Source organism: Cyprinus carpio, chromosome A15, assembly GCF_018340385.1.
Source record: "Cyprinus carpio isolate SPL01 chromosome A15, ASM1834038v1, whole genome shotgun sequence".
In the NCBI taxonomy this organism is placed as follows: Eukaryota; Metazoa; Chordata; class Actinopteri; order Cypriniformes; family Cyprinidae; genus Cyprinus; species Cyprinus carpio.
In genome coordinates this window covers 3,769,583-3,785,706 of record NC_056586.1, presented here as the reverse complement: position 1 = coordinate 3,785,706, position 16,124 = coordinate 3,769,583, and the positions used below count along the sequence as shown (strand labels likewise).

The 16,124-nt window shown below is 34.9% G+C and overlaps 1 protein-coding gene across 1 annotated transcript; it reads right to left on the bottom strand.

Moving 5' to 3' along the window:
• Positions 1–1,143: 1,143 nt before the first annotated feature.
• LOC109082299 (serine/threonine-protein phosphatase 5) lies at positions 1,144–15,866 on the bottom strand. Its single transcript, XM_042770780.1, has 12 exons — positions 15,612–15,866; positions 13,213–13,360; positions 12,625–12,746; positions 9,885–9,950; positions 9,635–9,733; positions 9,250–9,355; positions 9,020–9,162; positions 8,827–8,914; positions 6,572–6,612; positions 6,314–6,492; positions 3,090–3,171; positions 1,144–1,592 (listed from the first exon to the last, which is right to left on the bottom strand). Exons 1-12 carry the CDS (start codon positions 15,654–15,656, stop codon positions 1,530–1,532), a joined length of 1,182 nt encoding a protein of 393 aa, XP_042626714.1. The 5' UTR covers positions 15,657–15,866; the 3' UTR covers positions 1,144–1,529.
• Between the last annotated feature and the right edge of the window lie 258 nt (positions 15,867–16,124).

The following is a 16,124-nucleotide window of genomic DNA, read 5'->3' as shown; positions in this document are numbered from 1 at the left end:
TTATAACTGGCAGCAGCACAATCTTTTCCCACTGAGTCAATGTAGTTCATGTAGGCACCCACATCCTAACCACCAGCTATACTCTTTAGCACAATGCTAACCGCAAACCACTCAAAAACTTTTTTGAACGTCAAACGTAACAGCATTAAACTCACTAAAACACATACAATTACACTTAATGTCAACATTCAGGTGTTTTTAAGATCAAATAAACCTCTCAGAGTCACGAAAGTCACAAAACTAGTTTCGTCCATTTTTCAACTTTTATTCAAAACATATTTCGCCAGACACCATGCCTGTTGTGCAGTGTTGAGACATAAAAAAGGACATGTTTTTTTCCATTCAGTCCTCGTCGATTGAATGAAACGTTCTTTCATATCAGCTGCAGCCAATGCTGATAATACAGACAGATGTCGCTACTGGTGAACACAAAGAGGTATGAACACATTCTACATTATAGGACTGGCATTTTTTATTCAACAACAACTTTTTTCTCCAAACATGTACACAGAAATTTCAATATACAGTGTGTATATATATATATATACACACATACATATTATATACGTTGGTGTATCTGATGTTCTCTAAAAAGTCAAGGGCATGGGACATGGCTGCTGTGCGCTTAAAGAGAGAAAGGTAGGTCTCTGCTGTGTTATTTCGAGTCCACACAAAGGGTTCGGGATCTGCTAGACGGACAGTGAAAGGTTCGAGGGTTAAAGAGCATCCCCAGTGCTTTCAGTTGAGCTTGTTGGGAGAAAGAACACGTGGGAGCTGCCTACAGAGTGGAGAACACCAAACACTTATTGAGCTTCACAATACTGCACTTTTCCCTATTCTGAAAGATGGGAAAGAGCCAAAAAACCGACTGAAGTTACACGGTTGTGACCTTTATCACGGAAACTCTGACCTCAGGACCGACGCTCTGGGAGGAGCTTCCTTTGGCTTTTATTATGTTTTTTTGTGGTAGATGGCGTGTACAACACCTTCACTGCTACAGTACTGAAATGTCACACTGTTCTCCCTCCCAACAGTAGATGAAATAGGATGTGGGATTGTGAAGTGTTTGTGGGGTAAAATTTCTAAATAAAGAACACACACAAATACACAAAATCGCCAAAAAAATTTAGTTTTTTTTTTTTGCCTCTGTTCCTCATAATAACTTGGTCACAAGGCTCTATAATTCTACATCAACACTCTTACTTTGGGATGCGTCATATACACTTGCCCATTCTTTGGTAAAATTCAGCTCGTTTATCACAGAGCTAAACATCCAATTCAAACTATGCAGCTCTACATGAATGATAAGTGCGAGGGGAGGGTCGATCCAAGAACAATCCATCAATGCACGGATAACATTCCTAGCTCCTTTTTCAAGTCAAGGTGCTTTCTTCCCGATGTATCTACAGGTATGAGTACAGTAACGTGTGTGTGTGTGTGTGTACATGAGGAAGGAAGTGTGTGTTGGAAACAGAGACGAGGAGAATGTGAGAGTGGATTCGGACCACAGCAGCTGCTGCCTGATAACTCTACATCATACCCAGCTGCATCAGAGAGTTGGCGTATGCCATCGGCTTGACATCTGGATGAGGCTGAGGAGAGGGAAGCAGAAAATCAACTCACAGACTGCATTTATCACAGAAATACACAGCTAACTAGTGATTAACTGAACCTTTTCTGGGATTGTTATACAAATGAGAGTAGCAGGGTTTCTGAAGGTAATGTATTAGCAACACTTCAAAGTTTACAACAAGCTACAACTTCCAACAGATGTCCATGACTTCTTTTAATTCGTTTGATAAAAACAAAACTTAAGACCTCAATAGCACTCCTCCAAACAAATAGAATATGGAAATAACTGTACCTTCTGATCACACTGCAAAAAAAGTGTTGCTATTCATTAGCATTCCCTTCTTTTTTATTGTCTAAAGACTGTTAAATCAAGATACATTTACTTGAGAAGCAAAATGGAGCAGGTCTTCTGTGAAACTGATCAATATGAAGCAAGTTTATGATTAAAAAGAACAAATATCCACCAGCGGAATCAGGAAAAAACATAACTGAAAGGGAAAATACGTTTTCATACACCATTTACAGGTATTTATGATTCTTTAAAAATACAAATAAATAAATAAAAATAAGTTTTGTTCAATTTCTCAGAGAACAAGACTTCAGATGTTCAATTTTGCAGTAAATGTTTCCTGATTTAAGGATGTATAGATATATGTACTGGAAAACACGCTCAAAATACTGACGAAGATTCATTTTTTGCAGTATGCAACATTTAATGCTATTTAAGACCCTTTTAAAGCCTTATTTTGTGGAAGGGTGAATTAAGATATTTAAGAAACATAATAAAATGACAGCACAACCAAGTGTCTGTTTTGGTTTGTGAAACCCACCCACTGCCAGTTTACCCAATTGAACATAATCACCCCCTCTGTTTTGGTTTGTGAAACCCACCCACTGCCAGTTTACCCAATTGTATCTCAGCACCCCAGGTTGCCAGTTGACGAAAAACACAGCATATTTCATTACATTCATCATCAAGTGCGCTCGTTCCTGTTCGTGTCATCAATCTGGCAACCTGCGTGTGCATTAAGTCTGAGGAGGAGGGGCCAGGTGAAAAAAACCCTCTCCGATATTTTGAATTTGGACTGCAATACCTAGTTCAACCACTATGTGTCAATCATACATCCAGCACCTGTAAATGATTTTACAGTGATTGCAATAAATGCATATATATGATATTTCCCTAGAAGAAATGTTGCTGCATCCCTACCAACAAGCTTGTGATGTCTGCAAAGTGACTGCAGAATGAATAGTGCTCGACCGATATTGAGTTTTTTTTATGTTCGATGTTAATATCTTAGAGAGCAGGGTGCCGATATAAAGTTGCTAAATATGATATCACACTATTTAATTTAAGGATAGTAAAAACACATGCATAAGAATTGCTGAAATTAAATGTATGTGTGAGTATACTGCCGATAAATAAATGCCAAATATCGGCCCTGGCGATATATCGGTTGACCAGTAAAAATGACTGAATGCAAATATAAGTCATGTATAAATGTAACTGCACTGACCACAGCAGTAAACTGGTGGAACTCTGGCTTGAGGTCTGATCCCCTGAGATGAATGTAAGCTCCTTTATTTCCCATCTGGTCACTTAAAACAAAACAGAAGCACACAGAAAAGAAGTTGTCATGAATATACACCGAAAGTAATCATTAGCACCACAATGTGTAACTGACGGAACCTGAGTCTCTATTCAGAGGTTCAGACTAGAGCTGCATGATCAATCATTAAAAGATGATTGCGATCTCGATTCAGACAACCACACGATCTCATTTCTGAATGACAACGATTCTCCCGTGTCTATTAAACCTTAAGAACAAAATCTAACCGGATCATTTAAATCTGCGTTCACACTGCAGCTGACACACAGAGAGCAGTTACCATGTTTGGTTAAGAAACAGCTTCACAAACAGTCTTTTCAACTACACAGTATTATTTCTGTCATACAGTCATTCATATTATCACAAAAATACTAAGGCTGGGAAAATAAATCAATGCATTGCGAATCGAGAAATGTTTCAGCATCGATTCTGAGATTTTCCGAATGCATCGTGATTCTTTCTTGATTCTGAGCATAGTTTTGAACATCAGATGGCACTCCATGCTTTAGAAACAACCGTACTCTGCTTGTCTCCAAATCCTTACACACACTTGTACCTAAAATAATAATTCGAAAAGGTTGAAGCGAATTACAAAGTTGTTCACAGTGGGCTGTGTTTACATTAATCTTGCGTCATAAAAGCATTCTAAGCTGAGGTGAAATAACATGATATGCCAAATGCACTAGCGCTCTTTAGCCCTCTTCTTCATGAGCATTTGAGTGTGCGGATAAAAACTAGATTAGAGCGCCATCTGCTGTTAAAATCTAAGATCAGAATCGCGATGCATTCTGAAAATCTAAGAATCGATCCATGAATCGATTCTGCATCGATTTATCGTCCCAGCCCTAAAAAATACTGGGATGAAAGTTTATAATTCAGATATAAACTCTGCGTGGTCCAGTAGGTTTATGATAAAAAATGTATAATTGAATGAATCATTTATTCAAGAGAATCATTCAAAAACGCTGATTCATCCAGTAGGTTTATGAGTGAGTCGTTGAATCATTGATTCAAACAGCTTTTTCATAATTTTAATATTAAACTGGTGTATTACATTTTTTATATTTTAAATACATATACACTACCAGTCAAAAGTTTTTGAACGTAAGATTTGTCTCTTCTGCTCACCAAGCCTGCATTTATTTGATCCAAAAACAGTAAAATTTTGAAATATTTTTACTATATAAAATAACTTTCTATTTGAATATATTTTAAAATGTCATTTATTCCTCTGATTTTAAAGCAACATTAATCTGAAATAGAAATATTTTGTAACATTATAAATGTCTTTATCATCACTTTTGATAAATTTAAAGGAATTTTTGCTAAATAAAAGTATTAATTGATATAACCCCCCCGACCCCCCCCAAAAAAAAAATACTGACTCCAAGCTTTTGAAACCCTGAAAAAAAAAAATCAAAAAATCTAAATATTTAAAATGAAATAATAACTAACAAAGGATTCTGAAAAAGCAAACACACAATACTAAAATCTAAAAGAACAACCAACACTAAAAACAGCAAAACAACAAAAAAAAAAAAAAAATGATTCAAAAGCACAAAAAAATCATAAAAGACCTAAAAATTAAAGATCATGTAACACTAAAGACTGGAGTAATGATGCTTGTATCAAATAAATGCAGGCTTGGTGAGCAGAAGATTTTAAAATATATTTAAATAGAAAGTAGTTACAATAAAAAGTAAAAATGGTTCACAGTATAACTGCTTTTGCTGTATTTTGTATCAAATAAATGCAGGCTTGGTGAGCAGAGGAGAATTGTTTAAAAAAACATTAAAAATCTTACTGTCCAAAACCTTTTGACTGGTAGTGTATATTAAAATGTTTATAAAAATTAATTAAAAACTTTTAAATAGACTGCAGCAATAATATTTTGCCACACATTATTTTGATTAGTTCAGAATCGTGGGAGAATTGTGATCTCTATTTGAGACAAAAAAAAAAATTGTGATTCTCAATTTATCGAGAATCGTGCAGCTCTAGTTCAGACATTTCATTCTGACTTCACCCAAACATGTTCTAACACTAAGTTTGTTTTCAATAAGATTGTAATTCTTTTAGTGCTGTTAAACTATGAATTACATCCAAAATAAAAGTGTTTACATAATGTGTGTGTGTACTGTGTATATTTATTATGTATAAATACACAAACATACATGTATATATTTTAAAAATACTTACGTGTGTGTGCGTGTGAGTGTATATATATATATATATATATATATATAAAAAATTTATGTTATATATAAATATAAATATTATATATCAACAAAAAAAATCTTAAATACATGCATATGTGTGTATTTATATATACATAATAAATATACACAGTACACACATACATTATGTAAACAAACACTTATTTTGGATGCGATTAATCGTTTGACAGCACTAAATGATTTAAAAAAATGGGGGGAGAAAATAAAAATTATGCTTTCCATAACTCAATATGCATGAGACTGATGTCTAATGTAATGAGTGCAGACTCTTCACTCTCTCCAAATGAAGTCTTTGGCTTTATATTGTAATATTGACAAAATGTGGCACATTACATCTGCTGATGTTTGAACCACAATCTTCAATTCTGCAATTCTAGCCATCTCTGTTTTAGTGATCCACATAAAGTGGAGCAAAATTACGCTGATCGCCATTATATAATCATTTACATAATGGTACGGTGCAGCAGTAATCAGGCTTAGTCAGGCTTAATGCAGCGGTAATCAGTCAGGCTTAATTTTCTTTATACAGAACATAATTCTTATTTTGGGGTAAAATATGGCCAGAGGCCAGTTGCATAAACTTAGCCTCTGTGTTAGGACAGTGGCTTAAGAACTAGTCTGACCAACTAACAGTTAGCCAAGCGCTAATCAGTCTTATTTTCTGGATTCTAATCTAACTAATCTATGTGTTTATGTAACGGAATTTAAAACAAATTACCAGTCTTAAAAAAATAAAATAAAAATAGATGACTAAACTTTTATGCAACCGGCCCCAGGACATGTTCTTGACATGACATTGACCCAGATGTTTTTATGACCCTTGGTTGATTTTAACATGTCCCGTTTGTGTAAATCACATTATGCACTACTGAGGACAGCGAGAGGTTTCCGTACCAGTAGTTTGGCGCTGAGAACACGGTGATGCACTTCCCTGAGTGAGTGACCTCGTAACCCTCGGCTTTCACCTCATGACTGCGCACTATGTACTGCAGCTTGTTCTGTTCCAGGAAGCGCTCCGTGACATCAGGCCCAAACTGACAGCTCACACCCCGCTTGCTGACGGACCGTCCGTCCTGGAGGAGAACACACATCAGTCAAACACAGCTGTGACCGAAAACCTTGGCTTAGCTGAAGGAGGGGAACAGAACTGACCTGCGGCTGAGGATCTGACCACAGGAGATCACACATCGGACCTGCGCAAGACAGTTACAAATTACAACTTGAGTTTTACATTGTCCAATGAAAAGAGCTTGGCCCTGCAACACTTCAGTTCTTGAGACTCTCTTAGTAAAATTGAACAGTGTTCCTCCGTAGAATCCATTAGGGCTGGACAATTTTATCGGTTAATTTGAATGTTTTTTTTTTTTAAATCAAGGAACCATGGTTTTGAATACAAATATTAGTAAACTGTATGATTAGACACAATAGCAATAAGCCAATGTTAACAGTTAAGAGAAAAAAATGATCCGATCGCATGACGGCGTGTGACACACTCAGCCTAACAGGAATTATCGCTAGTTCTGAGCGGCTATTTACAAGGAAAATACTTTTTTGCTTTAAAAACCATGAGGCGCAGCAGTGGAATGATAAAAAAAATGCAAGGTTGTGAGATGCGAGTTGAACTTCTTTTAACTCGATTGATGTGTTTTAGAATGCAATTTGAAGCATGAGACGCTGTAAAAGATGTAAAACGCGAGCACATTTTCTGGAATTTTGCCGAGAACGGTAATCAGACGATATCCCAAAATCTAATTTTCCTCATAAATCATTGACTCCCAAAACTTTTGATGTTCTTCATATTGAGCTGGTTTGTTTGTCAGAGTAACAGAAATTAACTTTTTAAACCTTTTATGGGGATTTTTACCATTTTATTTATATATATATATATATATATATATATATATATATATATATATATATATATATATATTTATATTTATATATATATATATATATATATATGTATATATATATATATATATATGTATATATATATATATATGTATATATATATATATATATATATATATATATATATATATATAACTAATTTTTTTTTCTTTTTTTTACAAACGCATTAATAATGTGTTTTTTTTTTGTTTTGTTTTTTCGTTGAATGGGCTACTGATATTTGAAATAATCGTAGGAAAAATGGGAAAATATACTTTAAATATAAACCTAAAATAACCAACAGGTGGCGGTAAATCACTGCATGAGTGAGTCACTGAGTCATTCATTCAACCGATTCATTTAAACGGCTGATTGATTCAGTGACTGTGTCTGTGTCTTCGTTTGGAACAATTTTCATTGTCAAAATACAGCAAAAACAAAAATCAAATGTTTACATTTTGGCTAAGAATCGTTTAGTATTTTTCTTCATTTATATTAATTCTAAACAAACTGGAAATGTTTAATACAAGTTTACATAGTATTTGCCCTCATATTTAATAAGTGAATTTGTTTTGCATTTACATCACATTGATATGTCATGCACTTGGAATAAAACCTTCTTTAACCAGACGGTTTTGTTTTAATACGGAGACTGTTGCTTGAATCATGTTGTGGTGACAAAAAATTTTTATTAATTATTTTTTTTGTAGTTATATTTTTTGACTAGTTAAAGGGGTCATATGATGCGATTTTGATTTTTTCTTTCTCTTTTGAGTGTTACAAGCTCTTGGTGCATAAAGAAGATCTGTAAAGTTGCAAAGACTAAAGTCTCAAATCCAAAGAGATATTCTTTATAAAAGTTAACAGTCAACCAAGCCTACCTAAAACGGCTCGTTCTAACACAAACAAACATTAACACTTAACGATGTGGGAAGATTTGCATAACACCGCCCAAATATTCACGCAAAGAAAGAAGGTGTAACTTTTATTTTCTCTGTTGTTGCCGGCACCATGTTGTGGAGTCGCTGTGTTTTTCGTTGTGAAAGCAAAACTTTCTTCCAATAGAGGACACGACTAGAAATCAGTGGTTAAGTTGTATTTACAACACTGTTCCAGAACAGTTCAACCCAAATACTCAGATGTGTGCTGAGCATTTTATGGAGGATGAGGACTGTTTCCTGAACCAGTCGAACCAGTTCACCAAATAGAACTGAATCGTTTGAAACGGTTCGTGTCTCCAGTACGCACTAACAAACAAATTACTTAAGTTATTCGGTTTATAAATGTGTTTTTTGAACCTTAAATCGCATAAACACATTTAATTACACCAAATACACAAAATAATGTTCTTTTTAGCAACATCATATGACCCCTTTAAGAAAAAAAAAATTATAATCTAAATTGTTATCAAACAACATAAAAATTAAAATTCAAGATTTTTTTGGTCATATCACACAGCCCACGCAGCACCACATAAGCTTTAACAAAATGATCTTGCGATATTGGACACGTCTTACCAGAGTCTGGAGGCTGTCTATTCCTGTCTATCTTTCTAATGTCTTCTAAGGTCACACCATCCTCACTAAACAGTCCTCCATGCATCACCTGAAACACAATTCATCCCGCATTCAAATTCAAAGAAAAAACTTCAGAGTAGTGTAAATGTGACAGCAGAATGTGCTGAATCTGATGAGCGGCCTCCTGTCATACCAGCACTTTGCTATTGATGCACTGGGCGAGAGGAAGCCACTGGAAGACTTCACTGAAGAGCTGGAACATCTGGGCGGTGTACTTCGCTTTCACCTCACCCTCGAACCCGTACATCTGATTCATGTTATCCGTCTCATGGTTCCCTCACAGAACAGACGTTTCAAACGATTTATCCATCACACACAAGCATTTTTGGGAATCTGGACTAAGAAACGCTGATGTGTCCTCACCTCTAAGCAGGTGGAAGTGTTCTGGATACAGCAGCTTGAAGCCAAACAGCGTGAGAATGACTTCTACAGAGAAAGAGCCGCGGTCCACAAAGTCACCATTAAACAGCTGAGAGCCTGAAGTCAAGACTAATTCACTGGATCTCAGTGAGGGGGGAGACTAAGGACTTAGTTAGACTAAGGTGATGGTTTAAATAGTTATTATAATTAGATTAGATTAAATTATATTCAACTTTATTGTCACTGTGCAGAGTACAAGTACACAGCCAATGAAATGCAGTTAGCATCTAACCAGAAGTATAATATTATACAGTTAAACAATTCATATTCAATTACATACTCAAGAGAACAGGTATGACAACATTACAAACCCGAAAGGAAAGGATACGTAAGGATTAGTTATAGAGGGTAAACCGTTCAGCTCAAAGATATTTAGGAGATCATAGTACTGGCCATGTGTGTCTCCACAAATAGTTATTTCCTCTGTCTAAACAACAAGAGAAATGAAAAGTGAGAACAGCATTATCATTTCATCATTAAAGGAAATTACTATATGGACAAAGACAAAACAACAAAAAGACTGAAAGAGCATTCCATTTTGTTTCAGTGACTGAAGACTGTGTAAACTGTTCTCTTACCTCTTTTAATGAAATTTCAACAAGACTGGGAAGCTTGGATAAAACTTCTTTAACTTGAACCAGCATCTGAAACACAGTCATGCTGATTATGACCATGAGTCAGTGACAAGACTGTTTTGTAGGATCTATTGATTTATTCAAAAATACATTAAAAATGCAATCCATTAAGACAGTAACTTGGACACCCATCTTCTCTGACAAACTTATTTAAATTTAAAATTTATCTTCATTCCATCAGTTTAATTTTGTGGTCATGATAAGGATAAGGACCAACAGGGGAAAATAAAGAAATAAATAAAAAATCATGTTTTTTTATTATGTTATCATGTTTTTAGTGAGTTAGTGAGTTTAGTGAGTTATTTAGCTGTTTTTTTTTTTTTTTTTTTTTTTTTTGTTTGTTTTATACGTAGTCAAAATAATCCAACTTAGGGATGTTAATTTTAACCGGTTAACCGTTAACCGACCGTTAAGAATTTTAACTGATTAATACAATCAGTTAAAAGGTTTAAAATGTCATTTATTTATTTATTTTCAGCAATTTATCAAAATATTAAAAAGGGTTGCTGCATTGATAAAATACTCTATGCGTATAAACAAATTGTTTTTTTTTTTTTAGAGAGAGAGAGAGAGAGAGAGAGAGAGAAAAAAAACATAAGTCGTGCATAAGTCACATTTTATTATTTCATTCAGAAATAGGCCTAATGCCGACTTGAAATGTTTACAAACATTATAATAAACACTGTAAACATAGCTAGGCTATTTTAGTTCCCCTCACCCACAACAAATCCTTTCAATTAACAGTATTTAGAAAAGAACAAGAATTAAAAAGATAAGAAGCTATAGCTATATAAACGACAAGCCAAAACGAATTAATTTAGGCTAAAACGAAATGGAAACCAACGTTGGGTCTCTCATTCGACACAAAATCAAATGTGATTATATATGTACTTCACTCGTGTTCTAATGTATGTATTATGTAGCCTACTTCACTCGCGTTTCAATATCCACGTAAAACTAAATGTATTGCATAACATCACGGCAGTACGGTGATAACACTTAATGGCACAGATTTTACTAAATATTTAAACTGAGTAGTGTGTGCTTTTTTCTACGTTTGACTGACTGTATTTTATTATGAAAATGAACAGACTACATTGTCAAGGTAGCAATGCTTAACTGTGTGCACTGTGGCTCCAGTGCAGTCACTTGAAATTTTTCCTTCTAACAGTGGAAGCAACTATTCCCTTTAGTCATAAAGATAATCGGAATTGTAAAAGGTTTGCCTTTAGTTGTGTACATTCACAATAAAAACAAATCTTTGTGCTTTTGTAATATAAGCCTAAAGAAAAAAAGGAAGGCACTTTCTGCCGTCTGGTTTCCTTTCGCGCAGCACAAAAATGAAACTAAACTGCATAATAGGCTACTTGTTGCACAGTTTTTCTTAATTTATTATTTAAGTAAAAATATATTTCTCGTATAGGCCTATTTATTCGTTATAGGCCTATATATAGCCTAGCTTTATTATGTTTTTCTCCCCTCGCAGAAGCGCTGCAGGAGCGTGATGTAATATGAAGACCATGTGAATCCTTATGCTCTGTTGTTTGCTGCTTTTTGGCATTTAAAATTAATTCTCTGGAAACAAATGTTAGTATTTTTAACGGGTTACAGACACTGGGCTATCCTTTTTAATTTAATTCAATTCTAATTTAAAATAATCTTGTCGTTGACGGTTAATAATCGGTTAACGAGCGTCGGTTTGTCAGTTAGGGAAATAACCTAAATGAACATCCCTAATCCAACTGCAGTTTGATTGAGATTATTTGGAATGGCACAATTTAAAAACATGATTTCTGAGAATTGTTAAAAACGGAGTTATCTTTTTATGCAAAGTGCTATAAGAAAACTCCATTTAGGATACAAAACAAATAGCATCACATTCTGAAAACCTTTTGTCCACCAAGTCATTATGGTGTAACCAACATGTTTAAATTAAACAACTGTGCTTGATGTGTTATTTTTTGTTTTATTTTATTTTTAAGATAGGTCTATCTTTTAGAAAAAAGAAATACTACAGAAACTGAATACTCAAATAATAAAAAAAAATTAATTCACTGTATGAGTAAAAATCTACATAGATTTTTATTAGAGCTTCAAAAGTTACTCAGAGCAGAGTATGTTTTTTTTTTTTTGTCTTTTGTAGTCTGATTAACATTAAGGTCAGAGATGGAAGTGGGTTTATTGGGCTGCTGTCACTTTAAGAGCTAATGCATGGATCTAATATATTTAGGCACTTTCTATTTTTTTACCCCAACTGTTTACATTCATTTAAGACAAAGCTGACTGTGTTTTATATATTCACCCAGATGGGCATTTTGACAAATTTTGTGAGCATTTGACAATTTAAACATAATAAACCACAAAGAAGAAATCAATTCAGTACTCAGACACTGTGCAACCTGCGACTTCATATGTGCGCACTTCAACTGTGCACACAAGCCGTCTAACAGACCACGTATGAGCATCAATCTGTGTTCTGTTTCAAAACTTTTAGCACTTGTTTTTAAACCACAAGGCTTAAAAGTGCAAGTGTGCAGCACTACAACATCGCGTGAGCATAATGCGAATGCATTTCTACAGGTTAATTTGATAGGATCGATATATCACCCATCACAACAAGATCTCTGTGTGTGTGTGTGTGTGTGTGTGTGTGTGTGTGTGTGTGTGTGTGAAGAGCATTCACCTGGTAAGCACACTTTCTGTGCAGTTTCTTCTGGTCTTTGAACCAGGCCATCAAGTCTTTCATGAACTTCAGTGTAACTTTCCCATCTTCAAGTTTAGGTCCAGCATAGTCATCCTCGATGGCTGGTGGGAGAGAATTTAAAAAGAAGATCATAGTATCTCTAAATCATTAAAAAACATTAATAATTTATATTCTGAACTATTTTTCAACTGCAAATAATTTTACAGTCATTTTTCGCAACAGGTCAATGAAAAGACCTAATGTAATCAATTTATTTCTCAGTACCACACACTTCTATAATTAGCATTTTTGTTAGGCCACCTTATTACTACAATGAAATAATTTTTCCATTAAAATAACATCAGCATTTTTCTGAAATGCTTTGAGCAATATGGGTAAATGGGAAATAAGACAACGACAAAACAATAGTTTACATTTCATTTGAAGGTGTCCTTGTTACAGAGTAATTACAGAAATAAGTATTGAGTGATATTACTTATAATAACACATAGACTTATGTTTAGGGTTGATTGCTTGTAATTAAGCATAATTTACTCCTAATAACTGTAACCGTCTCCAAGCACTTACTCATGTTCTCGATGTCTAAGGAGTCGACTACTGATCTCTTGAGCTCGTCGCTGGCGATGGCCCGTTCAAAGGCCTTCTGTTTGACAATCTTATTGCACTCCTGGTACTTCATCTTGGCATCTTTGTCATTGGGACGAACTCTAACTACCTGTTAGCAATGAAACGACGACAGCACAAAAAACTTTTACAAAAACAAAATCAAGTCAAGTTTGTGTGCTGAGATGAATGTTTTAAACAGATTTATTCAAACACACATTAAATTATGAAGACAACAGATTAAGTCAACATATAATGAATATGTAATATAGTGCATATATATATGCTTCTTATTTTTTCTAGCATGGACATTGGATGTCTTTACCGAGGTAAATGTGACATTGTTAATAAGTTGTTCCACTGATGTCTTTCTGTGGTTGAAATACTGACTGAGTGACTGCATGATGTAAGATGTACTGTTTCTTTCAACATAACTTCATGTTTATCACGTGCTGTAACTAGAAGAGATAACCTGTTTATGTGTTGCTTGAATGGAATCTGCTAAAAGCGATCCGTCATGCCACGATAAAAAGTGTCAAACCCACATGTATCGTTTGTACTTTGTGATAAAACTGAAATGTGAAAGCTGAGACTTCATATTAAAAGTAACAAAGCACCTGACTTACTGTGATTATTGGATGGCAGGTGCACTACAAACAATATTTAGGCAAGTTAACGCATCAACAGAAAACCAGAAATTGTTGTTCCTGCCGAATATTTTTAAATGCAGAAATTTCTCTGCATCAATAATATACACTCATGGCCAAAAATATCAGCACCCTTGGTAAATATGATCAAAGAAGGCTGTGAAAATTAATCTGCATTGTTAATCCTTTTGATCATTTATTTAACAAAATCACAAAAATCTAACCTTTCATTAGATAATAAGAATTTAAAATGGGGATAAATATCATTATGAAATAAATGTTTTCTCAAATACACATTGGACACAATTATTGGCACCCCTAGAAATTCTTATGAGTAAAATATCTCTGAAGTATATATTCCCATACATATTCACAATTTTAAGCACTCCAGGGTGATTATGAACATTAAATTATCCAACCATGGCTTCCTGTTTCACAGAAATATAAATTGGAGGGAAAACAAAGCCCAAATCCATCACAATGAGAAAAACCAAAGAATATATTTCTGAAGTGCAGCAATAGATAATTGAGCTTCACAAATTAGTGAAGTGGCTTTAAGAAAAGAGCTAGAGCAGTGAAAATTACCATTTCCACCATCAGGGCAATAATTAAGAATTTACAACCAACAGAAAATGTTACTAAACTGCCTGGAAGAGGACGTGTCTCTATGTCATCCTAATGCACAGTGAGGAGGAGAGTTTGAGTGGCTAAAGACTCTCCAAGGGTCACAGCTGGAGAATTTCAGAAAATAGTCTCGGGGTCAGAAAACCTAAAAAAAAAAAAATTTTCAAACAGCACCTACATCAACACCATGTTGTTTGGGAGGGTTACAAGAAAAATTATCCTCGCTCATCCAAAAACAAACTAAAGCATATTCAGTTATCAGACACGACTGGAACTTTAAATGTGACTGGCTTCTATGATCAGATGAAACTAAAAAACACTCAAGATGGGTTTGGTGAACACAGGGACAAAAAGTACCCCATGTGTACAATGATATATACTGCTGTATTTTTGAGGTTGTGGGCCTATATTTCTGCTGGAGGTCCTGGACATCTTGTTTAGATACATGGCATCATGGATTCTATCAAATACCAACAGATAAAAATTCACTAAGTGACTGACTCTGTTAGAAATCTTATAATGGGCCATGTTTGGATCTTCCAACCATACAATAATCCAAACACAAATGTCAAAAACAACACAGAAATGGGTCACTGAGCTCAAAACCAAGCTTCTGCTATAGCCATTCCAGTCCTCTGACCTGAACCCTATTGAAAATGAGTGTGGTGAACTGAAGAGGAGAAGCTGGGAATCTAAAGGGTCTGAAGTGATTCTGGATGAAGGAATGGTCTCTGATCTCTTGTCAGGTGTTATCTAACCTCATCAGGCATTATAGGAGAACATTTAGAGCTGTTAAATTGGCAAATGGAGGTTTCAAAAAGTATTGAATAAAAGGGGGCTATTCATTGTGGCCAATGTGTATTAGAGAAAAACATTTATTTCATAATGATATTTCCCCCCATTTTAAATTCTTATTATCCAATGAAAGGATAGATTTTTGAGAATTTTTTAAATAAAAGATCAAAATCAATACAGATTAATTTTCACAGCCTTCTTTGATCATATTTACCAAGGGTTCCAATATTTTTGGCCACGACTGTATATTTATCTAAAAACACTATATTAGAGTGATGAGAAAATACCGAGTCTCACCGTTTCGTAATCTTTGAGTGCTGCTTTAAACTTGCCCAGGGCCATGTTGGAGGTGGCTCGCCGATAGTAGCCCTTAATGTAGTTCTTGTCCAGCTCCAGGGCCCTCGTGGCGTCCCCCAGCGCATAGCCATAGCACTCGGTGCGCAGGTACGCCAGACTCCTGTTACTGTAGTAGATGGCATTGCTCGGGTTCAGCTCCAGTGCTTCCGTGTAATACTTGATGGCGTTCTCATAGTCTTTATCTGAAATCAGAGTACGTCACAGAGCATTGGGTCTGTGCCACTTTTGAAGAGAGTCAACACTGTCAAATAAGTGCCTACTAGACATGAGCAAAATATAGAACTGTATCGGACTAGAATGTTACCGTCACATTTTAATCATATTAGAGACTCCTCAAACAATCCCAATGAAAGTTTTAAGAGGAAAATGGAGAAAGTGAAAATCTGTGTTTGCAGGTGTTTTTAGACAGTAACTGAAGTAATTAGAAATTATTACTTTTTCTATGACTAGTAA

Bases quoted from the DNA above. Each gene is read 5' to 3' on its own strand.
- LOC109082299 (XM_042770780.1), bottom strand. From the start codon at position 15,656: ATGGCCCTGGGCAAGTTTAAAGCAGCACTCAAAGATTACGAAACG. The intron at 8,915-9,019 runs GTATGACAGGAG...ATTGTGTTTCAG, and splicing joins GCATCAATAGCAAAGTGCTG to GTGATGCATGGAGGACTGTT. The intron at 1,593-3,089 runs GTCAGTGCAGTT...CCCTCTCCTCAG, and splicing joins TCCACCAGTTTACTGCTGTG to CCTCATCCAGATGTCAAGCC.